The following is a 27,355-nucleotide window of genomic DNA, read 5'->3' on the forward strand; positions in this document are numbered from 1 at the left end:
GACCCCCGGATTTGGGGACCCCCACCCTTGGAGACCCCCACGTTTGGAGACCCCCATTTTGGGGACCCCCGCGTTTGGGGACCCCGTTTTGGAACCCCCATTTTGGCGACCCCATTTTGGTGACCCCCATTTCGTGACCCCCATTTCAGGACCCCCATTTCGGGACCCCCATTTCGTGACCCCCATTTCGGGTCCCCCATTTCAGGACCCCCATTTCGTGACCCCCATTTCGTGACCCCCATTTCGGGACCCCCATTTGGAGACCCCAATTCGTGACCCCCAATTCGTGACCCCCATTTCGGGACCCCCATTTCGAGACCCCCATTTCAGGACCCCCATTTCGTGACCCCCATTTCAGGACCCCCATTTCGTGACCCCCATTTCGTGACCCCCATTTCAGGACCCCCATTTCGTGTCCCCCATTTCAGGACCCCCAATTCGTGACCCCCATTTTGGTGACCCCCATTTCAGGACCCCCATTTCGTGACCCCCATTTCGTGTCCCCCATTTCGTGACCCCCATTTCAGGACCCCCATTTCGTGACCCCCATTTCGTGACCCCCATTTCGTGACCCCCATTTCGTGACCCCCATTTTGTGACCCCCATTTTGGTGACCCCCATTTCGTGACCCCCATTTCGTGTCCCCCATTTCGTGACCCCCATTTCAGGACCCCATTTCGGGTCCCCCATTTCGTGACCCCATTTCAGGACCCCCATTTCGTGTCCCCCATTTCAGGACCCCCATTTCAGGACCCCCATTTCGTGACTCCCATTTCGTGACCCCCATTTCAGGACCCCCATTTCAGGACCCCCATTTCGTGACCCCCATTTTGGGGGGCTCGGGCTCCCGGGCGGGGTCCCGGCGGTGTCCCCGGTGCCCGCTCCGGTACCGGAGGGAGGGAGGGGACCCGGGAGGCAGCCCCGGGCCCCTCCCCGCGGGCACCGGAGCCCCCCGAGCGGCGGGACCCCCCGTTTTTCCCGGCCCGCTCTTTGTTCCCGGTGCTGACATCACCGGCGGCCGCTCCCGGTGATTTATTTACCGCACGAGAACCGGGGCGGGGCTGGAACCGGCGTCACGGCGGCGGGGAGCCGGCACCGCCCGCCGCCCTTTTCCCGGCACCGACCGGACACTCCCCGCCCGGTACCGGCCTCCGGACCGGGTCTGGCGGGGCCGGACCGCGCCCCGGAGCTTCCCGGTACCGGGACCGGAGCTCCTCTGTTTGCCCCGGTGGCTGAATTCCCGGTAACCCCGGGACCGGAGCTCCTCGGTTTGCCCCGGTGCCAGAATTCCCCGGTAACCCCGGAGATTCCCGGGACCGGAGCTCCTCTGTTTGCTCCCGTGTCTGAATCCCCCGGTAACCCCGGAGCTTCCCGGTACCGGGACCGGAGCTCCTCGCTTTGCCCCGGTGCCTGAATCTCCCGGTAACCCCGGTACCGGAGCTCCTCGCTTTGCCCCGGTGCCAGAATCCCCCGGTAACCCCGGAGATTCCCGGTACCGGAGCTCCTCTGTTTGCTCCCGTGTCTGAATCCCCCGGTAACCCCGGAGCTTCCCGGTACCGGGACCGGAGCTCCTCGCTTTGCCCCAGTGTCTGAATTCCCGGTAACCCCGGTACCGGAGCTCCTCGCTTTGCCCCGGTGTGTGAATTCTCGGTAACCCCGGGACCGGAGCTCTCCCCGCTGCCCCCCGGTGCCGGTGCCCGCTCCTCCGCGCTCTCCCCGGTGCACCGGGGCTCCGCCGCTCCCGGGGCGGGGCTTGGCTCCCGTTCGTGCCCCGGAGGGCGGATTTTGGGGCGGGGTCGCCTGAGCCCTGCCCAGCCCGGTGCGAACGGGAACGGGAACGGGAACGGGTCCGGGATGGGGGGACACGGGGACAACTACTACGGCAAACACGGTAACGGCGGCGGGGGCGGCGGATTTTGGGGGGGTCGGAACGGCGACCGGAGCTCGGGGGAATTTTTTGGGGGGTCGGGGGGCTCCGTTCGGGGCTCCCGGTGGGTCCGGGGGGTTTTTTTGGGGGGTTACCGGCGGTTTTGGGGCGTTCCTACGGGCGGGCGGCGGGAGGAGAGAAACGGAAAGGCGGAAAAACGAACCGAAACCGGGCGGAAAACCGGGAGATAAAAAGCGAAAGTAAAATCGGCCGCGCCCCCCCCCCCCCGCGGTTTTTTGGGGGGCCCGCGGTTGGTTTTTTGGGGGTTTTTTGGGGGATTTTGGGGTGAAGCTCCCCGGTAACCGCAGGACCGGCCCGGCAGCCGCGGCCGGGATAAAAACCGGCTCCGGCGGTTCCGCGGCGTCACCGGGAGCGGCGGCCCCGGGGCTGGCCCGGGATCGGTTCCGGGGGTTCGGGGGGTTCGGAGAGGGGAGAGCGGCCCCCCGGAAAACGGAGCCCCCCCAAAAATATCCCAAAGAAAATGGGGCCCCAAAAATATCCCGAAGGAAACGAACCCCCAAAAATATCCCAAAGGAAACAAACCCCAAAAATATCCCGAAGAAAACGAACCCCCAAAAATATCCCAAAGGAAACGGGGCCCCAAAAATATCCCAAAGTAAACGAGACCCCAAAAATATCCCAAAGGAAACGAGACCCCAAAAATATCCCAAAACAAACGAGCCCCAAAAATATCCCGAAGAAAATGAACCCCCAAAAATATCCCAAAGGAAACGAACCCCCAAAAATATCCCGAAGAAAATGAACCCCCAAAAATATCCCAAAACAAACGAGACCCCAAAAATATCCCGAAGAAAATGAGACCCCAAAAATATCCCGAAGAAAATGGGGCCCCAAAAATATCCCGAAGAAAATGAGACCCCAAAAATATCCCGAAGAAAACGAACCCCCAAAAATATCCCAAAGGAAACGGGGCCCCAAAAATATCCCAAAGTAAACGAGACCCCAAAAATATCCCAAAGGAAACGAGACCCCAAAAATATCCCAAAACAAACGAGCCCCAAAAATATCCCGAAGAAAATGAACCCCCAAAAATATCCCAAAGGAAACGAACCCCCAAAAATATCCCGAAGAAAATGAACCCCCAAAAATATCCCAAAACAAACGAGACCCCAAAAATATCCCGAAGAAAATGAGACCCCAAAAATATCCCGAAGAAAATGGGGCCCCAAAAATATCCCGAAGAAAATGAGACCCCAAAAATATCCCGAAGAAAATGAACCCCAAAAATATCCCAAAGTAAATGAGACCCCAAAAATATCCCAAAACAAACGAACCCCAAAAATATCCCAAAGAAAATGAGACCCCAAAAATATCCCGAAGCAAACGAACCCCAAAAATATCCCAAAGGAAACGGGGCCCCAAAAATATCCCAAAACAAACGAGACCCCAAAAATATCCCAAAGAAAACGAGACCCCAAAAATATCCCAAAGGAAACGAGACCCCAAAAATATCCCGAAGAAAATGAACCCTCAAAAATATCCCAAAGAAAATGGGGCCCCAAAAATATCCCAAAGGAAACGGGGCCCCAAAAATATCCCAAATTAAATGAGACCCCAAAAATATCCCAAAGGAAACGAACCCTCAAAAATATCCCAAAGGAAATGAGACCCCCAAAAATATCCCAAAGGAAACGAACCCTCAAAAATATCCCAAAGTAAATGAGACCCAAAAAATATCCCAAAACAAACGAGACCCCAAAAATATCCCAAAACAAACGAACCCCAAAAATATCCCGAAGAAAATGAACCCCCAAAAATATCCCAAAACAAACGAGCCCCAAAAATATCCCAAAGAAAATGGGGCCCCAAAAATATCCCAAAGAAAATGAACCCCCAAAAATATCCCAAAACAAAGGAGACCCCAAAAATATCCCAAAGGAAACGAGACCCCAAAAATATCCCGAAGTAAATGAACCCTCCCAAAAATATCCCAAAGCAAATGATCCCCCCCAAAAATATCCCCGGCATTTGGGGTGTTTCTGGTGGGATTTGGGGTGTTTTCGTAGGATTTGGGGTTTTTCCCTGGGATTTGGGGTGTTCACTGGGATTTGGGGTTTTTCCCTGGGATTTGGGTTTTTTCCATGGGATTTGGGGTGCTTCCATGGGATTTGGGGTATTTCTGTGGGATTTGGGTTTTTTCCGTGGGATTTGGGGTGTTTCTGTGGGATTTGGGGTGTTTCCATGGGATTTGGGGCTTTTAGATTGGATTGGGGGTTGGATTTGGGGTGTTTCCCTGGGATTTGGGGTGTTTCCCTGGGATTTGGGGTGTTTCCCTGGGATTTGGTGTTTTTCTGTGGCATTTGTGATTGGATTTGGGGTGTTTCTGGTGGGATTTGGGGTGTTTCCCTTGGATTCGGGGTGTTTCTGGTGGGATTTGGGGTTTTTCCCTTGGATTTGGGTTGTTTCTATGGGATTTGGGTTTTTTTCCGTGGGATTTGGGGTGTTTCCCTGGGATTTGGGGTGTTTCCCTGGGATTTGGGGTGTTTTCCTGGGATTTGGGGTTTTTTCTGTGGGATTTGGGGTGTTTCCCTGGGATTTGGGGTGTTTCCCTTGGATTTGGGGTGTTTCCATGGGATTTGGGGTTGGATTTGGGGTGTTTCCCTTGGATTTGGGCTTGGATTCGGGGTTTTTCCCTGGGATTTGGGGTGCTTACCTGGGATTTGGGGTTTTTCCATTGGATTTGGCGTTTTTCTGTGGGGTTTGGGGTGTTTCTGTGGGAGGAGGAGGAGGAGGAGGATGAGGACGACGGGGAGGATGAAGAGGAGGATGAGGATGTGGATGAGGAGGACGAGGAGGAGGAGGAGGATGAGGATGAGGAGGATGAGGAAGATGAGGATGAGGATGAGGAGGACGAGGAGGATGAGGATGAGGAGGATGAGGAGGACGAGGAGGATGAGGACGAGGAGGATGAGGATGAGGAAGATGAGGATGAGGAGGATGAGGAGGACGAGGAGGATGAGGATGAGGAGGACGAGGAGGATGAGGAGGACGAAGAGGATGAGGACGAGGAGGAGGACGAGGACGAGGAGGATGAGGAAGATGAGGACGAGGATGAGGAGGACGAGGAGGATGAGGATGAGGAGGATGAGGAGGACGAGGAGGATGAGGATGAGGAGGACGAGGAGGATGAGGAGGATGAGGAAGATGAGGATGAGGATGAGGATGAAGAGGAGGATGAGGAGGATGAGCAGAGCCTTCCTCCCGCCGCTGCCCTTCCCCACGGCCGCTCCTCTTCCTCCCCGCAGGAACGCCGCAGAAATACGACCCCACCTTCAAAGGGCCCATCTACGACAGGTGGGCAGAGCCCCCGTCCCCCCAATCCGGGGTCACCCCAAATCCGGGTCCCCCAATCCGGGGTCACCCCAAATCCGGGGTCACCCCAAATCCAGGTCTCCAAATCTGGGGATCCCCCAAATCCGGGGTCACCCCAAATCCGGGGTCCTCAAATCCGGGGTCACCCCAAATCCGGGTCCCCAAATCCGGGGTCACCCCAAATCCGGGGGCACCCCAAATCAGGGGTCACCCCAAATCCGGGGTCACCCCAAATCAGGGAATCCCCCAAATCCGGGGTCACCCCAAATCCAGGGTCACCCAAATCCGGGTCCCCAAATCCGGGTCCCCAAATCCGGGTCCCCAAATCGAGGGTCCTCCCCAAATCCTGGGTTCCCAAATCCTGGGTCCCCAAACCGAGGGTCCCCAAATTGAGGGTCCCCAAATCCAGAGTCCCCAAATCCTGGGTCCTCCCCAAATCCTGGGTCCTCCCCAAATTAAGGGTCCCCAAATTAAGGGTCCTCAAATCCAGGGTCCCCAAAGCGAGGGTCCCCAAATCCAGGATCCCCAATTAGGGTCCCCAAATCCTGGGTCCCAAACCGAGGTTCCCCAGATCAGATTCCCCAAACCGAGGGTCCCCAAATCCAGGGTCCCCAAATCCAGGGTCCCCAAATTAGGGTCCCCAAATCCTGGGTCCCCAACCGAGGGTCCCCAACTGAGGGTCCCCAAACCGAGGGTCCCAAACCAAGGGTCCCCAAATCAAATTCCCCAAACCGAGGGTCCCCAAATCAGATTCCCCAACTGAGGGTCCCCAAATCGAGGATCCCCAAATCCAGGATCCCCAAATCAAATTCCCCAAATCAAATTCCCCAAACCGAGGGTCCCCAAATCCAGGATCCCCAAATCCTGGGTTCCCAAATCGAGGGTCCCAAACCGAGGGTCCCCAAATCCAGGATCCCCAAATCCAGGATCCCCAAATCAAATTCCCCAAACCAAGGTTCCCCAAATCGAGGGTCCCAAATCGAGGGTCCCCAAATCAGATTCCCCAAATCAGATTCCCCAAACCGAGGGTCCCCAAACCGAGGGTCCCCAAATCCAGGATCCCCAAATCCAGGGTCCCCAAATCAAATTCCCCAAACCGAGGGTCCCAAACCGAGGGTCCCAAACCGAGGATCCCCAAATCCAGGTTCCCCAAACCGAGGGTCCTAAACCGAGGGTCCCCAAATCCAGGATCCCCAAATCCAGGGTCCCCAAACCGAGGGTCCCAAACCGAGGGTCCCCAACCAAGGGTCCCCAACTGAGGGTCCCCAACCGAGGGTCCCCAAATCAAATTCCCCAAACCGAGGGTCCCCAAACTGAGGATCCCCAAATCCAGGTTCCCCAAACCGAGGGTCCCAAATCCAGGTTCCCCAAACCGAGGGTCCCCAAACCGAGGGTCCCCAACCAAGGGTCCCAAACCGAGGGTCCCCAACCAAGGGTCCCCAACTGAGGGTCCCCAACCGAAGGTCCCCAAATCCTGGGTCCCCAACCGAGGGTCCCCCCTTGCTGTCCCCGCCGCAGGGGCTGCACCGACGTCGTCTGCTGCGTCCTGCTGCTGGTGGCCATCGTGGCCTACGTGGTGGTCGGCGTCGTGGGTAGGTCCTGGGGGTCTCCGGAGGGGTCTGGGGGCTGCAGAGGTTGGGGTGGGGGTGGGTGGGTGGGGGGGTTGGGGTGGGTGGGGGGTGGTCTTGACCCCGGCCTCACCCTCCTGCGCCCCCCAGCCTGGACCCACGGAGACCCCCGCAAGGTGATCCACCCCACGGACAGCCGCGGGCAGTTCTGCGGGCAGCAGGGGACCCCCAACGAGTGAGAGCCGGACCCCTCCCCAAAAAAGGAAAAAAATAAAATTATTCCTCGCGGTTTTCCCCCAAAAACCGGGCGGTTTCGGTTCGTTTCGCAGGAACAAACCGTTCCTTTTTTACTTCGACATCGTCAAGTGCGCCAGCCCGATGGTGCTGCTGGAGTTCCAGTGCCCCACCACGCAGGTACGGCCCAGCGGCGTTCCCAAAATTCCCCAAATTCCCCAAATTCCCCAAAATTCCCCAGAATTCCCCACGGAATTCGGGTCTGCAGCCCTCCCGGATTGTGGCGTTCCCCAAATTCCCCACGAAATTTCCCATGGAATTCGGGCCTGCAGCCCACCCAAACCACGGCGAATTCCCCATGGAATTCGGGTCTGCGGCCCCCCAGGACTGTGGTGTTCCCAAAATTCCCCAAATTCCCCACGGAATTCCCCATGGAATTCGGGTCTGCCGTGGTGTTCCCCAAATTCCCCACGGAATTCCCCACAGAATTCAGGCCTGCAACTCCCCAGGACTGTGGCATTCCCCAAATCCCCCACAGAATTCCCCACGGAATTCGGGTCTGCCATGGCATTCCCCAAATTCCCCACGGAATCCCCACGGAATCCCCCACGGAATCCCCGCGGAATCCCCACGGAATCCCCACGGAATCCCCCACGGAATTCCCCACGGAATTCGGGTCTGCCATGGCGTTCCCCAAATTCCCCACGGAATCCCCCATGGAATCCCCCACGGAATCCCCGTGGAATCCCCACGGAATCCCCCACGGAGTCCCCACGGAATCCCCCATGGAATCCCCATGGAATTCCCCACGGAATCCCCACGGAATCCCCACGGAATCCCCACGGAATTCCCCATGGAATCCCCCACGGAATCCCCACGGAATCCCCACGGAATCCCCACGGAATCCCCACGGAATCCCCCATGGAATCCCCCACGGAATTTCCCACGGAATTCCCCACGGAATTCGGGTCTGCCATGGCGTTCCCCAAATTCCCCATGGAATTCCCCACGGAATTCGGGTCTGCCATGGTGTTCCCCACGGAATTCCCACGGAATTCCCCACGGAATCCCCCACGGAATTCCCCACGGAATCCCCCACGGAATCCCCCATGGAATTTGGGTCTGCCATGGCGTTCCCCAAATTCCCCACGGAATCCCCCATGGAATCCCCCACGGAATCCCCGTGGAATCCCCATGGAATCCCCCACGGAATCCCCACGGAATCCGCACGGAATCCCCCACGGAATCCCCACGGAATCCCCACGGAATTCCCCACGGAATTCCCCACGGAATCCCCCATGGAATCCCCATGGAATCCCCACGGAATCCCCGTGGAATCCCCACGGAATCCCCCACGGAATCCCCACGGAATCCGCACGGAATCCCCCACGGAATCCCCACGGAATCCCCATGGAATCCCCCAGGGAATCCCCCAGGGAATCCCCCACGGAATTCCCCACGGAATCCCCCACGGAATCCCCGTGGAATCCCCACGGAATCCCCCACGGAATCCCCACGGAATCCCCACGGAATTCCCACGGAATCCCCACGGAATCCCCACGGCCGTGCCCCCTTCCCGCGCAGATCTGCGTCAGCAGATGTCCCGACCGGTTCCTGACCTACCTGACGGCCTCGGGGAGCGCCGCCTCGCTGGGATATTTCCAAAACTTCTGCACCCCCGACTCCAAGAACTCCAAGAAGGTCGGTCGCGCCCGTCGGCATTCCCGGAATCCCGAAAATTCCCGCCTGGAGCGCTGACGTTGTCCTCGTTGTCCCCACCCAGGCTCCCCTGGAAGTGCTGAGGGACAAGGAGTGTCCGGCCATGCTCATTCCCAGCACCCCGCGTACGTCCGGGATTAACGAGCTCGTTAACGATCCGTCGGGATTTGGGGGTTTTTGGGGGGTCCTGCCGGGGGGAGTTTGGGAATTTGGGATTTTCCCAGCTGAGCCGTGCCCACCCGTGTCCCACCAGTGGCACGGAGATGCTTCCCAGCCATCCAGGCCAAGCAGGGCGTGATCATGGTGGGCAACGAGACCACCTACGACGACGGGCGCGGGCGCCGCAGGAATGTCACCGAGCTGCTGGAGGGAGCCAGGTGAGAGTTCCTGGGTGGTGGCCCTCGTTAGGAGCCGCTTCGTTAGCGTTCTTCACCTTTTGGAGCTGCTGGAGGGAGCCAGGTGAGAGTTCCTGGGTGGTGGCCCTCGTTAGGAGCCGCTTCGTTAGCGTTCTTCACCTTTTGGAGCTGCTGGAGGGAGCCAGGTGAGAGTTCCTGGGTGGTGGCCCTCGTTAGGAGCCTCTTCGTTAGCGTTCTTCACCTTTTGGAGCTGCTGGAGGGAGCCAGGTGAGAGTTCCTGGGTGGTGGGCCTCGTTAGGAGCCGCTTCGTTAGCGTTCTTCACCTTTTGGAGCTGCTGGAGGGAGCCAGGTGAGAGGTCCTGGGCTGGTGGCCCTCGTTAGGAGCCGCTTCGTTAGCGTTCTTCACCTTTTGGAGCTGCTGGAGGGAGCCAGGTGAGTCCCTGGGCTGGTGGCCCTCGTTAGGAGCCTCTTCGTTAGCGTTCCTTCACCTTTTGGAGCTGCTGGAGGGAGCCAGGTGAGTCCCTGGGCTGGTGGCCCTCGTTAGGAGCCGCTTCGTTAGCGTTCCTCCACCTTTTTGAGCTGCTGGAGGGAGCCAGGTGAGTCCCTGGGCTGGTGGCCCTCGTTAGGAGCCGCTTCGTTAGCGTTCTTCACCTTTTGGAGCTGCTGGAGGGAGCCAGGTGAGAGTTCCTGGGTGGTGGCCCTCGTTAGGAGCCGCTTCGTTAGCGTTCTTCACCTTTTGGAGCTGATGGAATTGGCCAAGTGAGTCCCTGGGCTGGTGGCCCTCGTTAGGAGCCGCTTCGTTAGCGTTCTTCACCTTTTGGAGCTGCTGGAGGGAGCCAGGTGAGAGGTCCTGGGTGGTGGCCCTCGTTAGGAGCCGCTTCGTTAGCGTTCTTCACCTTTTGGAACTGCTGGAGGGAGCCAGGTGAGAGTTCCTGGGTGGTGGCCCTCGTTAGGAGCCGCTTCGTTAGCGTTCCTCACCTTTTGGAGCTGCTGGAAGGACTAATGAGTCCCTGGGCTGGTGGCCCTCGTTAGGAGCCGCTTCGTTAGCGTTCCTCCACCTTTTGGAGCTGCTGGAAGGATTAGTGAGTCCTCTATGCTGGTGGCCTCGTTAGGAGCCGCTTCGTTAGCGTTCTTCACCTTTTGGAGCTGCTGGAGGGAGCCAGGTGAGAGTTCCTGGGTGGTGGGCCTCGTTAGGAGCCGCTTCGTTAGCGTTCCTCCACCTTTTGGAGCTGATGGAGGGACCAAGGTGAGAGTTCCTGGGCTGGTGGCCTCATTAGGAGCCGCTTCGTTAGCGTTCTTCACCTTTTTGAGCTGATGGAAGGACTAATGAGTCCCTGGGCTGGTGGCCTCGTTAGGAGCCGCTTCGTTAGCGTTCCTTCACCTTTTGGAGCTGATGGAGGGACCAAGGTGAGACTTCCTGGGTGGTGGCCTCGTTAGGAGCCGCTTCGTTAGCGTTCCTTCACCTTTTGGAGCTGCTGGAATTGGCCAAGTGAGTCCCTGGGCTCGTGGCCCTCGTTAGGAGCCGCTTCGTTAGCGTTCCTCCACCTTTTTGAGCTGCTGGAAGGACCAGTGAGTCCTCTATGCTGGTGGCCCTCGTTAGGAGCTGCTTCATTAGCGTTCCTCCACCTTTTTGAGCTGCTGGAAGGACCAGTGAGTTCCTGGGCTGGTGGCCCTCGTTAGGAGCCGCTTCGTTAGCGTTCCTCCACCTTTTGGAGCTGCTGGAAGGACTAATGAGTCCCTGGGCTGGTGGCCCTCGTTAGGAGCCGCTTCGTTAGCGTTCCTCCACCTTTTGGAGCTGATGGAAGGACTAATGAGTCCCTGGGCTGGTGGCCCTCGTTAGGAGCCACTTCGTTAGCGTTCCTCCACCTTTTTGACCTGATGGAAGGACTAATGAGTCCCTGGGCTCGTGGCCCTCGTTAGGAGCCGCTTCGTTAGCGTTCTTCACCTTTTGGAGCTGCTGGAGGGACTAATGAGTCCCTGGGCTGGTGGCCCTCGTTAGGAGCCGCTTCGTTAGCGTTCTTCACCTTTTGGAGCTGCTGGAAGGACTAATGAGTCCCTGGGCTGGTGGCCCTCGTTAGGAGCCGCTTCGTTAGCGTTCCTCCACCTTTTTGACCTGCTGGAAGGACCAGTGAGTCCCTGGGCTGGTGGCCCTCGTTAGGAGCCGCTTCGTTAGCGTTCCTTCACCTTTTTGACCTGATGGAAGGACCAGTGAGTCCTCTATGCTGGTGGCCTCGTTAGGAGCCGCTTCGTTAGCGTTCCTCCACCTTTTTGACCTGATGGAAGGATTAGTGAGTCCCTGGGCTGTAATTTGGTGTAATTGTTGATTTTTTGGGGCGTTTTCTTGCCTTTTCGGGGCTCCTGGGCTCGGTGGCGCTGCGCGTTTCCCTGCAGGAACGCCAACGTGGTGCTGGAGGCGCGGCAGTTGGCCATGAAGATCTTCGAGGACTACACGGTGTCCTGGTACTGGATCATCATGTGAGCAAAACTCAGGGGGGGAAAAAAGAATCCGAAAATGTCCCAAAATCCCCCAAAACCTCGTCTGAAAATTCCCCAAAATCTCGTCCGAAAATTCTCCAAAACCTCCGCGCAAAATGTCCCAAAATCCCCCAAAACCTCGTCTGAAAATTCCCCAAAACCTCGTCTGAAAATTCCCCAAAACCTCGTCTGAAAATTCCCCAAAACCTCGTCTGAAAATTCCCCAAAACCTCGTCCGAAAATTCCCCAAAACCTCCGCGCAAAATGTCCCAAAATTCCCCAAAACCTCGTCCGAAAATTCCCCAAAACCTCCCCCAAAATGTCCCAAAATCCCCCAAAACCTCGTCTGAAAATTCCCCAAAACCTCGTCCGAAAATTCCCCAAAACCTCTGCGCAAAATGTCCCAAAATCCCCCAAAACCTCGTCTGAAAATCCCCCAAAACCTCGTCCGAAAATTCTCCAAAACCTCCACCCAAAATGTCCCAAAATGCCCCAAAACCTCATCCAAAAAGCTCCCAAAACCTCGTCTGAAAATCCCCCAAAACCTCGTCTGAAAATCCCCCAAAACCTCCCCCCAAAATATCCCAAAATCCCCCAAAACCTCGTCCGAAAATTCCCCAAAACCTCCCCCCAAAATGTACCAAAAATCCCCCCAAATTTCCCCCAAAATCCCCCAAAACCTCCCCCCAAAATGTCCCAAAACCTCCCCCAAAATGTACCAAAATCCCCCAAAATCCCCCAAAACCTCCCCCCAAAATGTCCCAAAACCTCCCCCAAAATGTACCAAAATCCCCCAAATTCTCTCAAAATCCCCCAAAACATCCCAAAATCCCCCAAAACCCCCCGAAGCATCCCAAAACGAACCCAAATCCCCCCAAAATCCCCCAAAATCCCCCCAAACCTTCCTCCAAACCCCCGAAAAAATCCCCCAAACATCCCAAAATTCCCCAAAATGTCCCCAAACCTCCCAAAATCCCCCAAAACCTCCCCCAAAAATCCCCCAAAACGTCCCAAAATCCCCCAAAACATCCCAAAAATCCCCCAAAACATCCCAAAAATCCCCCAAATCCCCCAAAACATCCCAAAAATCCCCCCAAATGTCTCAAAATCCCCCAAAATCTCCTCCCAAAACATCTCCAAATCCCCCAAAAATCCCCAAAAAAATCCCCAAATCCACCAAAACATCCAAAAAGTTCCCAAAATCCCCCAAAATTCCCAATTCTCGCCGCCCCCTCCGTTCCCACCGAGCGGATCGCGGGCGGCGCCGTCCCCGCCGTGGCTTCCCCGAATTTTGGGGGATTTTTGGGGGATTTTTGGGGGATTTTCTGGGGATTTTTGGGGGGATTTTTGGGGGATTTTTGTAGGATTTTCGGCGGATTTTCGGGGGATTTTCTGGGGATTTTTTTTGGATTTTTGTAGGATTTTCAGTGGATTTTCGGGGGGATTTTTGGGGGGATTTTTGGGGGATTTTTGTAGGATTTTTGGGGGATTTTTGGGGGATTTTCGGGGGATTTTTGTAGGATTTTCAGTGGATTTTCGGGGGATTTTTGGGGGGATTTTTGTGGGATTTTTGTAGGATTTTTGGGGGATTTTTGTAGGATTTTCAGTGGATTTTCGGGGGATTTTTGGGGGGATTTTTGTGGGATTTTTGTAGGATTTTTGGGGGGATTTTTGGGGGATTTTTGTAGGATTTTTGGGGGATTTTCGGGGGATTTTTGTAGGATTTTCAGCGGATTTTCGGGGGATTTTTGTAGGATTTTCAGTGGATTTTCGGGGGATTTTTGGGGGGATTTTTGGGGGATTTTTGTAGGATTTTTGGGGGATTTTCGGGGGATTTTTGGGGGGATTTTTGTGGGATTTTTGTAGGATTTTCAGGGGATTTTTGGGGGATTTTTGGGGGGATTTTTAGGGGATTTTTGTAGGATTTTCAGGGGATTTTCGGGGGATTTTTGTAGGATTTTCGGCGGATTTTCGGGGGATTTTTGGGGGGATTTTTGGGGGATTTTTTTTGGATTTTCGGGGGATTTTCAGGGGATTTTTGGGGGATTTTCGGGGGATTTTTGTAGGATTTTCGGGGGATTTTCAGGGGATTTTTGGGGGATTTTTGGGGGATTTTTTTTGGATTTTCGGGGGATTTTCAGGGGATTTTTGGGGGATTTTTGGGGGATTTTCAGGGGATTTTTGGGGGATTTTTGTAGGATTTTCAGCAGATTTTCAGGGGATTTTTGGGGGATTTTTGGGGGATTTTTTGGGGGATTTTTGGGGGATTTTTGTAGGATTTTTGTAGGATTTTCAGCGGATTTTTGGGGGGATTTTTGGGGTATTTTTGTAGGATTTTCAGCGGATTTTCTGGGGATTTTTTTGGGATTTTCGGGGGATTTTCAGCGGATTTTCGGGGGATTTTCGGGGGATTTTTTTGGGATTTTCTGGGGATTTTTGTAGGATTTTCGGTGGATTTTCAGGGGATTTTTGGGGGATTTTCAGTGGATTTTCGGGGGATTTTTGGGGGATTTTTGTAGGATTTTCAGCGGATTTTCGGCGGATTTTCGGGGGATTTTCGGGGGATTTTTGTAGGATTTTCGGGGGATTTTTGGGGGGATTTTTGTGGGATTTTTGTAGGATTTTCAGGGGATTTTTGGGGGATTTTTGGGGGGATTTTTAGGGGATTTTTGTAGGATTTTCAGGGGATTTTCGGGGGATTTTTGTAGGATTTTCGGCGGATTTTCGGGGGATTTTTGGGGGGATTTTTGGGGGATTTTTGTAGGATTTTCAGGGGATTTTTGGGGGATTTTCTGGGGATTTTTTTTTGGATTTTCGGGGGATTTTCAGGGGATTTTTGGGGGATTTTTGTAGGATTTTCAGTGGATTTTCGGGGGATTTTTGTGGGATTTTTGTAGGATTTTTGGGGGATTTTTGGGGGGATTTTTGGGGGATTTTTGTAGGATTTTTGGAGGATTTTTGTAGGATTTTTGGGGGATTTTTGGGGGGATTTTTGTGGGATTTTTGTAGGATTTTTGGGGGATTTTTGTGGGATTTTTGTAGGATTTTTGTGGGATTTTCGGGGGGATTTTTGGGGGATTTTTGTAGGATTTTCAGGGGATTTTTGGGGGATTTTCGGGGGGATTTTTGGGGGATTTTTGTAGGATTTTTGGGGGATTTTCGGGGGATTTTCGGGGGATTTTTTTGGTATTTTCGGGGGATTTTTGGGGGATTTTTGTAGGATTTTCGGGGGATTTTCGGGGGATTTTTTTGGGATTTTTTTTGGATTTTCTGGGGATTTTTTTTGGATTTTCTGGGGATTTTTTTTGGATTTTCAGGGGGATTTTTGGGGGATTTTTTTTGGATTTTCGGGGGATTTTTGGGGGCGAGGAAGACGTCCCTGCCTTCCTCCCGCAGAGGTCTCGTCATGGCCATGGTGGCCAGCCTCATCTTCATCGTCCTGCTGCGCTTCCTGGCCGGGCTCATGGTGTGGGTGATGATCGTGATGGTGATCCTGGTCTTGGCATACGGTGAGCCCGGAACCTCTCCATGGAATTTTTTAATCCCCACGTTCTCCTTTCCTAAATCTCCATGGAATTTTTTAATCCTCACGTTCTCCTTTCCTTCCTTTCCATGGAATTTTTTAATCCCCACGTTCTCCTTTCCTTCCTTTCCATGGAATTTTTTAATCCCCACGTTCTCCTTTCCTTCCTTTCCATGGAATTTTTTTAATCCTCACATTCTCCTTTCCTAAATCTCCATGGAATTTTTATATCCCCACATTCTCCTTTCCTAAATCTCCATGGAATTTTTTAATCCCCACGTTCTCCTTTCCTTCCTTTCCATGGATTTTTTTTTATCCCCACATTCTCCTTTCCTTCCTCTCCCTGGAATTTTTTAATCCCCACGATCTCCTTTCCTTCCATTCCATGGATTTTTTTTATCCCCACTTTCTCCTTCCTTTCCATGGAATTTTTTTTTATCCCTTCATTCTCCTTTCCTTCCTCTCCATGGAACTTTTTAATCCCCACATTCTCCTTTCCTTCCTTTCCATGGAATATTTTAATCCCCACATTCTCCTTCCTCTCTATGGATTTTTTTTTATCCCCACGTTCTCCTTTCCTTCCTCTCCCTGGATTTTTTTTACCCCCACGTTCTCCTTTCCTTCCTCTCCATGGATTTTTTTTATCCCCATGTTCTCCTTTCCTTACTCTCCATGGAATAATTTAATCCCCACATTCTCCTTCCTCTCCATGGATTTTTTTTTATCCCTTCATTCTCCTTTCCTTCCTCTCCATGGAATTTTTTAATCCCCACGTTCTCCTTTCCTAAATCTCCATGGAATTTTTTAATCCCCATGTTCTCCTTTCCTTCCTTTCCATGAATTTTTGAATCCCCACATTCTCCTTTCCTTCCTCTCCATGGATTTTTTTTATCCCCACGTTCTCCTTTCCTACCTTTCCAAAAAGAGAATTTTCCACTTCTTTTCCATAGGAATCTTCCACTGTTACATGGAATACGCCAAGTTGAACGCCCGGCGTCTGGCTCTGCTTTTCCTGTACAAAAAAAGAGAATTTTCTGATTTTTTCCATAGGAATCTTCCATTGTTACATGGAATACGCCAAGTTGAACGCCCGGTGTCCGGCTCTGCTTTTCCTGTACAAAAAAAGAGAATTTTCCACTTTTTTTCCATAGGAATCTTCCACTGTTACATGGAATACGCCAAGTTGAACGCCCGGTGTCCGGCTCTGCTTTTCCTGTACAAAAAAAGAGAATTTTCTGATTTTTTCCCCCAGGAATCTTCCACTGTTACATGGAATACGCCAAGTTGAACTCCCAGCGTCCGGCTCTGCTTTTCCTGAACAAAAAAAGAGAATTTTCTGATTTTTTCCCCCAGGAATCTTCCACTGTTACATGGAATACGCCAAGCTGAAAGGGGAAGCGGGCTCGGATGTGTCCCTGACGGATTTGGGCTTCCAGACCGACCTCCGTGTCTACCTCCACCTGCGGCAGACGTGGCTGGCGTTCCGTAAGCGCCCGGAATTGGGGTGGGAGCCGGGATGGGGCACGGGAAGTGGGGGTGGCAGTGGATTTTTGGGGTGAGAGTGAAATTCCGATTTATTCAAAATGCACGGCTCCAGGTTTTATACAGAGCTCCGCGAGGACCAAATCCGTTGGTTCTGGAGTGAAAACGACCCAAATTATTGGTGCAAAGTGCTCGGTGCACGGAACAATGTGAACAACAGAGAGATAAATAATTATTTACATTCTTCTCCAGCTTTTTCCCAAGCTTTTTACCTGGAAATTCTCTTTATTTGATTAAATTCGTGTCGCACACGGGGGAGTGCAGGACGATCCCATGAGGAGATTTCCATGCCATGGGGGATTCCGTGGGGAAGTTGTTTTCACTCCAGGACCAAATCCTTTGTTTCTGAAGTGAAAACAACACAAATTGTTGGTGCAAAGTCCTTGACAGAGAGATAAATAATTATTTACATTCTTCTCCAGCTCTTTCCCAAGTTTTTTACCTGGCTGGAAATTCTCTTTATTTGATTAAATCCGAGTCGCACACGGGGGAGTGCAGGACGATCCCATGAGGAGATTTCGTTGCCATGGGGGATTCTGTGGGGAAGTTGTTTTCACTTCAGAACCAGAGATAAATAATTATTTACATTCTTCTCCAACTTTTTTACCTGGCTGGAAACTCTCTTAATTTGATTAAATCCGAGTTGCACACGGGGGAGTGTGGGATGTTCCTGGGAGGAGATTTGGGTGCCGTGGGGGATTCCGTGGGGAAGTTGTTTTCACTCCAGGACCAAATCCTTTGTTTCTGAAGTGAAAACAACCCAAATTGTTGGTGCAAAGTGCTCGACGCACGGAACAATGTGAACAACAGAGAGATAAATAATTATTTACATTCTTCTCCAGCTTTTTCCCAAGCTTTTTACCTGGAAATTCTCTTAATTTGATTAAATACGTGTCGCACACGGGGGAGTGCAGGACGATCCCATGAGGAGATTTCCATGCCATGGGGGATTCCGTGGGGAAGTTGTTTTCACTCCAGGACCAAATCCTTTGTTTCTGAAATGAAAACAACCCAAATTGTTGGTGCAAAGTCCTTGACAGAGAGATAAATAATTATTTACATTCTTCTCCAGCTTTTTCCCAAGCTTTTTACCTGGAAATTCTCTTTATTTGATTAAATCCGAGTCGCACACGGGGGAGTGCAGGACGATCCCATGAGGAGATTTCGTTGCCATGGGGGATTCCGTGGGGAAGTTGTTTTCACTCCAGGACCAAATCCTTTGTTTCTGAAATGAAAACAACCCAAATTATTGGTGCAAAGTGCTCGACAGAGAGATAAATAATTATTTACATTCTTCTCCAGCTTTTTCCCAAGCTTTTTACCTGGAAATTCTCTTTATTTGATTAAATCCGAGTCGCACACGGGGGAGTGCAGGATGATCCCATGAGGAGATTTCGTTGCCATGGGGGATTCCGTGGGGAAGTTGTTTTCACTTCAGAACCAGAGATAAATAATTATTTACATTCTTCTCCAACTTTTTTACCTGGCTGGAAACTCTCTTTATTTGATTAAATCCGAGTTGCACACGGGGGAGTGTGGGATGTTCCCGGGAGGAGATTTGGGTGCCATGGGGGATTCCGTGGGGAAGTTGTTTTCACTCCAGGACCAAATCCGTCGGTTCTGAAGTGAAAATAACCCAAATTGTTGGTGCAAAGTGCTCCTCACCCTGCCCGGGGTTCTCTTCCCCTGCCAGTGATCATCCTGAGCGTGCTGGAGCTGGTGATCGTCCTGCTGCTCGTGTTCCTGCGCAAGAGGATCCTCATCGCCATCGCGCTCATCAAGGAGGCCAGCAGGTCTGGCCACCGGCGCCCATCGTGCCAGGGTTTAATTGGGTTTTTAATTGGGTTTAAATGGGGTTTAACTGGGTTTAAATGGGGTTTAAATGGGTTTTTAACCGGCGTTTAATTGGGTTTTTCACCGGGGTTTAATTTGGTTTATAACTGGGGTTTAACCGTGTTTAAATGGGGTTTAACTGGGTTTTTAACCGGGGTTTAATTCGGTTTTTAACTGGGGTTTAACTGGGTTTTTAACTGGGTTTAAATGGCGTCTAACTGGGGATTAACTGGGTTTTTAACTGGGGTTTAATTGGGTTTATAACTGGGGTTTAACCAGGTTTTTAATCGTGGTTTAAGCGGGGTTTAACTGGGTTTTTAACCGGGGTTTAACTGGGTTTTTAACCGGGATTTAACTGGGGTTTTAACTGGGTTTAACTGGGTTTTTAACTGGGTTTTTAACCAGGGTTTAACCGTGGTTTAACTGGGGTTTAACTGGGTTTTTAACCGGGGTTTAACTGGGTGTTTAACCAGGGTTTAACTGGGTTTAACTGGGTTTTTAACCGGGGTTTAATTGGGTTTTTAACCGGGGTTTAATCGGGGTTTAACCAGGGTTTAACTGGGTGTTTAACCAGGGTTTAACTGGGTTTAACTGGGTTTTTAACCGGGGTTTAACTGGGTTTTTAACTGGGTTTTTAACCGGGATTTAACCGGGGTTTAACTGGGTTTTTAACCGGGGTTTAACTGGGTTTTTAATTGGGTTTTTAACCGGGATTTAACCGGGGTTTAACTGGGTTTTTAACCGGGGTTTAATCGGGGTTTAACCAGGGTTTAACTGGGTGTTTAACCAGGGTTTAACTGGGGTTTAACTGGGTTTTTAACCGGGGTTTAACTGGGTTTTTAACCGGGGTTTAACTGGGTTTAACTGGGTTTTTAACCGGGGTTTAACTGGGTTTTTAACTGGGTTTTTAACCGGGATTTAACCGGGGTTTAACTGGGTTTTTAACCAGGGTTTAATCGGGGTTTAACCAGGGTTTAACTGGGTGTTTAACCAGGGTTTAACCGGGTTTAACTGGGTTTTTAACCGGGTTTTTAACCGGGGTTTAACCATCTCCTGGCAGGGCCATCGGTCACGTCATGTCGTCGCTGCTGTTCCCCTTGTGCACCTTCTTCTTGCTGTGCCTCTGCATCGCCTACTGGGCCAGCACCGCCGTGTATCCTCTCCTCTTCCTCCTCCTCCTCTTCCTCTTCCTCTTCCTCCTCCTCTTCCTCTTCCTCCTCCTCCTCCTCCTCCTCTTCCTCCTCCTCTTCCTCTTCCTCTTCCTCTTCCTCCTCCTCTTCCTCCTCCTCTCACTGTTCCCAGCGTCTCCCCGGGCACGGAGCAGGATCTGCTTGCGGATCCGCCTCGAATCTCTTGAGGTTTAACCCAAAACCACCCCTGGGCTGGAAGAGCAGCAGCGGGAGCTTGGGGAGAGCGAAGCGGAGCCTGGATTTGGGTTTAGGGACGAAACGTTGGGTCCCGTTTCCGAAGGCGGGTTTGGAAAACGGCGTTTCCTTAACGGCGGCCCGCAGCTTCCTGTCCACCTCCAACGAGGCCGTTTACAAGGTGTTCAACGAGTCCGCGTGCCCGTTCTCCGGGCAGACCTGCAAACCCGAGGTGAGGAACCTCGGGGGCAACTCGGAACCCATCAGAGATGACACCACGGGGCACCGTTCTGGCTTGACCGCCTGTGTCCCGTGTCCTCTGCAGACCTTCAACGCCAGCAACGTCACCAAGCTGTGCCCCGACGCCCAGTGCCTCTTCGCCTTCTACGGCGGCGAGACCGCCTACCACAAGTACCTCGTCGTGCTCCAGTTCTTCAACGTCTTCATGTTCTTCTGGCTCGCCAACTTCGTCATCGCGCTGGGCCAGGTGACGCTGGCGGGCGCCTTCGCCTCCTACTACTGGGCCTTCAAGAAGCCCGACGACATGCCGGCCTTCCCGCTCTTCTCCGCCTTCGGCCGCGCGCTCCGGTGCGTCCGTGCCCGCCGGGGTGGGGCCGGGAGCTCTGGGGGTTTGTGTTTTTGTGACCGGGGTGGTTTGTCCATCCTTAGGTACCACACCGGCTCGCTGGCCTTCGGCTCGCTGGTCCTGGCCGTCGTCCAGGTCGTCAGGGTCACCCTGGAGTACCTGGACCACCGGCTGAAAGGTGCCGGGGGGCGGTGGGATGGGGATGGGGGAGATGAGCGGGGTCGGTCGGTGGTGGAGGGGGTGGAATGGGATGAGCTGCACGGTCTCCTTCCGACCCAAACCGTTCCGTGATGGTGGGAAGAGTTTTCCCGAGGTAGGAACCGCGGCCGGCCCGCCCCGGCGTGCCGGGGAATTCCGCGCCGCGCGACGGGAGACGTCAACGCCGAGCGGGGCCGTGGGTCTGGGCCCCACCTTGGGGTGCCCGAGGGGGTTGAGAGCAGGGCTTGGGTGGGGGAATTGTGGCAAAAAAGTCTCACCAGGGACCTCAAAGCGGATCCTGGAAGATCCGACCCCTCTGGCTTTGGTGCCGACCCCTCTCCCTGCGCCCTCCAGCTGCCGAGAACAAGTTTGCCAAATTCCTCCTGAGCTGCCTCAAGTGCTGCTTCTGGTGCCTGGAAAAATTCATCAAGTTCCTCAACAGGAACGCCTACATCATGGTGAGAGTCGCCCAAAACCAACGCCCTCGAAGGTCTGGGGCTGCCCAGAGATTTCCCCCGGGAATTGTGTCTCCGGGAGCACGGAGCTCTGCGGTGTTTTTCGGCCTTTTGGGTGGAAAACCTTGACCACAGCCACGTTCTGTTGGTTTTTGGGAGGACCTTCTGCGGGTGGGGGTATCCAGCTCTGGGTCTCGGCGATGCCTGAGCCGGCAGCGGATGAGAAAACCCTTCCAGGGTGGGATTTTGCACCCTCCCGTGGGTGGTGGACTCGGTGCAGCCCCGTTTTTCTTCTCCTCCGCCCAATTTTTTCAATTTTTCCGCCGCAGATCGCCATCTACGGCACCAACTTCTGCACCTCGGCCCGGAACGCGTTCTTCCTGCTGATGAGGAACATCATCAGGTGAGATCCTGGGGGAACCACCCCAGACCTTGGCTGCTGCTGTCAGAACTCGGGGCTCATCCCCCTCTTGTCTCCAGGGTGGCCGTGTTAGATAAAGTCACGGATTTCCTCTTCTTCCTCGGCAAGCTCCTCATCGTGGGAAGCGTGGGTAAGTGCCAGATCCTGGAAGTTTCTCCTCGGGGCATCCAGCTGCCGTTGCTGGTCGTGTTCAAGCCACCCCTCCCATGAAACTGCTCCTTTCCACCCCCCCGTTTTCCATCTTGCCCACCCTCATCCATCCCTTCCTCTCCCAGGAATCCTCGCCTTCTTCTTCTTCACCCACCGGATAAAGCTGGTCCAGGACACGGCGCCGCCGCTGAATTATTACTGGGTCCCGATTCTGGTGAGGCTGCCCTTTTCTCTTTTTTTTGGGGTGACTTCAGAAGGGAGAGGACAGCGACGCCCCGCGCCGACCCCTCCCCACGCCCGGCGCCTCAAGGCTCTCCTTTGTTGGAGGTGTTTTCCCAGTTGCCCGCGCAACGAGCCTTTTGTTGGTCGCCGTTGGGGCCCGCTTTTGGCCTCCATCCAGTGGTGGCTTGAAGGCCTTTTTGTCCCCAGCTCGGGCTGCTCCGAACAGTCCTGCCCTGTTCGCTTCTCCTCCTTCCTCTGGGGAATGTGGGATTCAGCTCTTTCCTCCTCCTCCTCCTGCTGCTCCGGCCGCGGCGTCAGCGTGCGGTTTCTCTTCCAGACGGTGATCGTGGGCTCCTACCTCATCGCCCACGGCTTCTTCAGCGTGTACGGCATGTGCGTGGACACCCTCTTCCTTTGCTTCTGTGAGTGGCAGCAGAAACCTCCTCTCCCCTCAGCCTCGCCCCCAGAACGGCCGGTTTGGGGGGTTCGCTCCCAATCCCGGGGTCCCTCCGTGTGGTTTTTCTCCTGCTTTTTCCTTTCCTGATTTCCTCACCTGCCTTCTCACCTGCTCCAGCAGAGACCCCCTTGCCCCAGCCCGTCACGGGCTCCTGCATCTCTCCCTCTGTTTTGGTGCTTTGGGCTCGGTGGAATTAACTACGACTAACCTCGATTTCCCCTTTTTTTTTCCTCCCTGTTTCCCTTCTTTCCCGCCTTTCCCGTGTCCTCCGGTCACGCCTTCTCCATCCTCCACCTCCGCCCTGCCTCTCTCCCTGCTTCCTCCACCGCTTTTCGCTCTTCCCCCTTCACCGCCGCTTCCTCCTGGGGCTGGAAAAAAAGGTGAAGATCTGGAGAGAAACGATGGATCTCCGGAGAGGCCTTACTACATGTCCCCCGAGCTCAGCGAGATCCTCCTGAAGGGCCACCTAGAACCTTCCAAAAGCGCCGATAGCCAAGGCTAGGGCGGAGGCCGCGGGACCCTCCCGGCCCCCCTCGACCCCCGCGGTGCCGCTGGTGTCCCCTGGAAGTCCCTCGAGGGTGGCGGGTGCCGACCCTCAGTGCCCGACGGTGTCCGATCTACCTCCCTGCCCAAAAATCCGTGGTCCCACCTCCGGAGAACCCGCCCCGGGGGCTCGGCGAGGAGCGCGCGGTGCCCGGAGATGGTCGCCGTGGGTTTGTTTTTTTTTTGAGGCCGAGATCTCCGTGGCGTGGCTGGCACGAGGGGTCCCGCCTGGAGGGGCAGGGCTTTGTGGGTTCCGCCACCCCGAACTGGTTTCTGGGTGTTTCCTCTGGGTTCTGCTTCAGCCAAGAGCAGTCCGACTTTCTTTGCCTTTTCCTTGCCGTTTCCTCACCCTTTTTCTCCCACCCTGTTTCTATGCAAACCACAAAATTTTGGATTCTGGGCGAGGTTGCAGAGCTTTGACTTCACACCCGCTGCTTTAGCCCGGCTTGTCCCTTTCCCAGGTCGGGATTTCTCCTCCAGACGGCCCAAAAATGATCAAATTTTCAAAAAAAAAACTCCTGTGGCTCGGCTTCAGCCACAGCTCCCAGCCAGACTCTCCCAGGACGAAGCCCTGGTGTTGATGCTCTCGTTTCCATCCCAGAAGGATCCAAATCCCTCTCAAAACACCCCCTGGGCGTTGCAGGCCCGGAGCTTTGTGGCTTTGTTTGGTTTTGGGATTTTCCAACCTCAGCTGGGATTTTCCAACCTCAATCCTCGTTGGAATGAGGGGAATCTGCATTGGCTCCAGAGCTGTTGGGAAGAGCTGAGGGTTCCCTCCTGCCCTTGGCTCTGTTCAGCTTTTCCCCCATGAGAAACAAAACGCCCAAATTTCCTTTTTCTTCTCAATCCTCGCGGGCCCATTCATAGATTTGCTGTGTCAAGAGAGAGAAAAATCCCATTTTTCTCCTTCCTCGACGAGCCCGGGGGCTTTGTTTAACCTTGGGAACCTCCATCCCACCAACCCCACATCCGCCCCCGCCGTGGCGCCGGGGATTTCTCTTTGCAGTGGAAGACCTGGAGCGCAACGACGGCTCGGCGGAAAAGCCTTACTTCATGTCCCAAAACCTGAGGAAGCTGCTCAAGAAGACCAACAAAGGCCAGCCCGACGCGTAGCGCCGCGTCCCGGGCGCGCCCGTCCCGCGTGGAATTCTCCACGCGCCTCGGACCGCCCCTGGCGGCGCGGGTGGATGGGTGAAAATGCAGATTTTTTTTTTTTTTGGACGATTCTCGGCCTCAAATCCTTGCGCTGGTAACGACGACGAGCTTGGCGCCGCTAACGAGCCGCTCCTGGGGCGAAAATCCCAATTCCTGAGCGGCTCCAGAGTGAGTTGAATTGTGTTTGATCCCGTTTTGGTCCCGGGCAGAGCTTTCCTCGGGGATCCGAGCGGATTCGGGCGCGGGAAGGAGCTGGGAATGTTCCAGCAGCTCCTGGCGGGGCGTTTTCCTTGTGGCTCCCCTAAATGTGGAATTGTTGTGCATTCCCTGCCCCGGAGAGCTGGCATTACTTCCCATCCCTCGCTGCCCTTTGTCGACACCTGAGAGCCCTGGTTTGCGCCTTAATTAATTAATTTTTTTAATGATAAGCTAATTTTTGCTTTTGTAGCCACTCCTGAGGGGTGAAGGTGGAGGGGAACGAGGGGGTGTGAGCAGAATTTGGCTCTGTCCAGCTCTTGCATCTCTCGAGGACCTGCAGCTTCCACAGATTCCCCCCCAAAACGCGCGTCTGGTTCCCCAAATTCATCAATTTTGGGCAAAGCCCTTCCTCAGTTTCCCAAATAATTCGCTCGCATCAGGGGATTTGGGACATCCCACCCCAGGACATGGGGAAGGGGCTTGGATGGATCTGGGGGGGGATTTTGGTTTAATTCCAGGTGATTTTAGCAAAGCCAACGCCGGCCACCAGGCAGGAGGGGGGAAAAAGGGATTTTTTTGGTGTGGAAAAGCGGTCAATTAACTCTAAAATGTAATTAACTCAAGCCTAAAATGTAACAGAATTAACCCTCAGACCCGCTGCAGCCACAGCACCAACAATTGTGGTTTTTTTGTGGGGCCTCATTTGTTAAAAAAATATTTTAAAAATGCTCTGAGGCTTTGGGGGACAATTCCCAGCTCCCACAGGCTGGGGGGGGGGGTTCCCACGAGGGATCCCTTTGGCTTTTTTTTAATCCCAATTCCAATTTAGGTTTTGTATCGCCCAGGGAACGTTTTTGTGGCATTATCCAATATTTTGGTGGGGGCCTTGGTATATTTTGCTTTTCCAGGGTGTTTTTGGTTGCGGTTATTTGGAGTTTTCCTGTGAATTTCTGGGGGCACGTTTTAATTTCTGCGACACCGCCGGGCAGAGCTTCCCTAGCTGGAATCAAACGCTCTGATTCCTCTAATTTTTCTTTTTAAAACTCCCTAAATGTTCCCTTTTTCCCCCACCTCGTTTTTCATCTGGGCAGAGGAGGAGCGCAAGGGAAAATTGAAGCCAAAAAAAATAATAATTGAAGGAAAAAGGTAAAACTAGAAAGGTGAAGAGAAAGACAGAAAAACGAAGGGAAAGGTAAAAACAAAGCTGAAAAATTAAAGCTCGACGGAAAAGATCAAATTAATCTAAAAAGAGGCAAACCCTCCTTGTTTGGGATAAGTGGGAATAATTCAGGGAATAATCACCAGACCTTGTTCCACTTACAGCCATTCCAGCACCTCCAGCACGTGTCCCGCAGCTCCTGATGCTCCTTCTGGATAATTCAGGTTTTTTTCCCCTCCCTGTGCAGGTTTCAGGGTGGATCTGGTTTTATTTCTGCTCAGGATGTTCTCCTCAATTTTCAGCCATTTCCCTCCTAAATCCTGACCCTTTGGGTGTGGGAACCCTGTGGGAAACAGCTGAAGATTGGCAGGAATTTGGTTTATTTGCTCAAAAAGGCGAAGAGCAGCGGGAATTTGGAAGGCTGGAAGGAGGGGTGGTGAAGGAGAGAAGAAATTTGGGAAAATTAATTTGGGAAAATTTGGGGAAGCCGGGCTGGCTCGGCTGCCTCCCCAGCAGCACTGGATTTGAGGAGAATTCAGGATTTTTATCACAAATAAACCCAAATGGCTTTTTAGAGGCGGTGGGGAGCAGTGAGGGGAAATATTCTTGTAAATTAGGGTGGTTTTTTTTTTGGAAAACTCAGAGCCAGGGCAGCTGTCTGGGGGAATTTGGTGTCCAGAAAAGCTTCACTCCAAGACTGGGTTCCTGCTTCCAGGATAAAACTCTATATTTGAGGCATTAAATAATGGAATTTAGGAATAACAACGCTTTTTCCCCCCCCTGTCTAAAAATGCGCCTTGTGTCCCTACAAAGAAAAGAACCCCAAATCCTAAAAAAAAATTAATTGTTAAACCCGCAGGGGTGATGTTTTACAGGAAAATGCTCCTTTTTCGTGTGTTTTTTGAAGCATTTAAAGGTGCTGTGACACTCCGGAGTCTCTGCGCTGTTCTGACAATAAAAAAGTGCCTGTTTGGACCTCGTTCTGTTGTGTGGCATCACATTCCGCCACTTTTCACCCCAAAATAACAATTTCAGCATTTATTCAGCTGATTTTGAAGTTGGGCGGGGGGGTGTCACTGATTTTGGGGAGTTTTGGCTGGATCTGAGTTAATTTTCCAACAATCCCTGGGGATTGTTGGAAAATCTCCGAGAGGGGATTTTAAAAAGCAAAGTGCTCCTTCAGACTCTTATTTAATGTTGTGCCCTTGGTCATCAAAAGCAGAAGGTGGTTTTGTGCTCAAATGAACCCAAAATGACATCTTTGAGCTTGTTCCCCTCAAAAATTCAATGGTTTTGAGGTCAGGTCACTGAAAAATCTGCATTTTTGAGGTCAAGCCCCTTCTAAAAAGGAGGTTTTGAGGCCAAACCCCTTCTAAAAAGGAGATTTTGAGGCCCAACCCCTTCCAAATAAAGTGGTTTTGAGGCCCAACCCCTTCTAAATAAGGTGATTTTGAGGTTGTCGCCCCCGTAAAAAGGCGATTTTGACATCAAACCCCTCCAAAAAAAGGCACTTTGAGGTCGAAGCTTTTCACTCCTTGTCAGAGAAGGATATTACTGGTGGAACCTTGGTTGGGCTCGGGTGTTTCGGGGGGTTTGCTCGGTCCCGTCCCCTCCTGGAGGTCGCCCCGGGCTCCGCTCCCCTCACGGCGTCCCCTCCGCCCCGTTCCCGCCATCGCTCCCGGCCCCGCCCCACCCTCCCCCCTCCGCCTCCCATTGGTCATCCCCCTTGTCAATCACCCCCACCGCCCCACCCCATTGGTCCGCGCCCGCCCCCCACACCTCTTATCCTCCCCCCGCCCCCTTGTCAATCACCCTCCCTCCGCCCTCTCCGATTCGCTGTGCATCCTGTCCATCACCTTCCCGCCGCGCGCTCCGATTGGCCGGCGCCAGCCGCGCTCTTCCCCCCCACCCCCCGTAGCCCCGCCCCGCCGGCGCGC

The 27,355-nt window shown here is 53.4% G+C and overlaps 1 protein-coding gene across 2 annotated transcripts; it reads left to right on the forward strand.

The window, feature by feature from the left end:
- Positions 1-1,655: 1,655 nt before the first annotated feature.
- On the forward strand, positions 1,656-26,393 carry SLC44A2 (solute carrier family 44 member 2 (CTL2 blood group)). 2 transcript variants are annotated; one of them, XM_077787723.1, is made up of 22 exons: positions 1,656-1,891; positions 5,194-5,242; positions 6,779-6,852; positions 6,979-7,063; positions 7,158-7,242; positions 8,647-8,763; positions 8,846-8,906; positions 9,035-9,158; positions 11,529-11,612; positions 15,009-15,121; positions 16,489-16,620; positions 18,371-18,470; positions 19,571-19,663; positions 20,022-20,106; positions 20,200-20,462; positions 20,544-20,638; positions 21,013-21,116; positions 21,443-21,516; positions 21,594-21,664; positions 21,810-21,898; positions 22,244-22,328; positions 23,913-26,393. In XM_077787723.1, the coding sequence occupies exons 1-22, from the start codon at positions 1,855-1,857 to the stop codon at positions 24,017-24,019; spliced, it is 2,127 nt and encodes a 708-aa protein (XP_077643849.1). In that variant the 5' UTR covers positions 1,656-1,854; the 3' UTR covers positions 24,020-26,393. The 2 variants fall into 2 exon arrangements, with proteins under 2 accessions (XP_077643849.1, XP_077643848.1); XM_077787722.1 differs by lacking the exon at positions 23,913-26,393 and adding an exon at positions 22,744-23,398.
- The last annotated feature ends 962 nt before the right edge of the window (positions 26,394-27,355 follow it).

The sequence above is a fragment of the Lonchura striata genome, chromosome 21, assembly GCF_046129695.1.
Source record: "Lonchura striata isolate bLonStr1 chromosome 21, bLonStr1.mat, whole genome shotgun sequence".
In the NCBI taxonomy this organism is placed as follows: domain Eukaryota; kingdom Metazoa; phylum Chordata; class Aves; order Passeriformes; family Estrildidae; genus Lonchura; species Lonchura striata.

Coding starts and splice junctions, on each gene's coding strand:
- SLC44A2 (XM_077787722.1), top strand. CDS start 1,855: ATGGGGGGACACGGGGACAACTACTACGGCAAACACG. Junction 6,853..6,978: donor CGTGGTGGTCGGCGTCGTGG/GTAGGTCCTGGG, acceptor TGCGCCCCCCAG/CCTGGACCCACGGAGACCCC. Junction 7,064..7,157: donor CAGCAGGGGACCCCCAACGA/GTGAGAGCCGGA, acceptor TTCGTTTCGCAG/GAACAAACCGTTCCTTTTTT.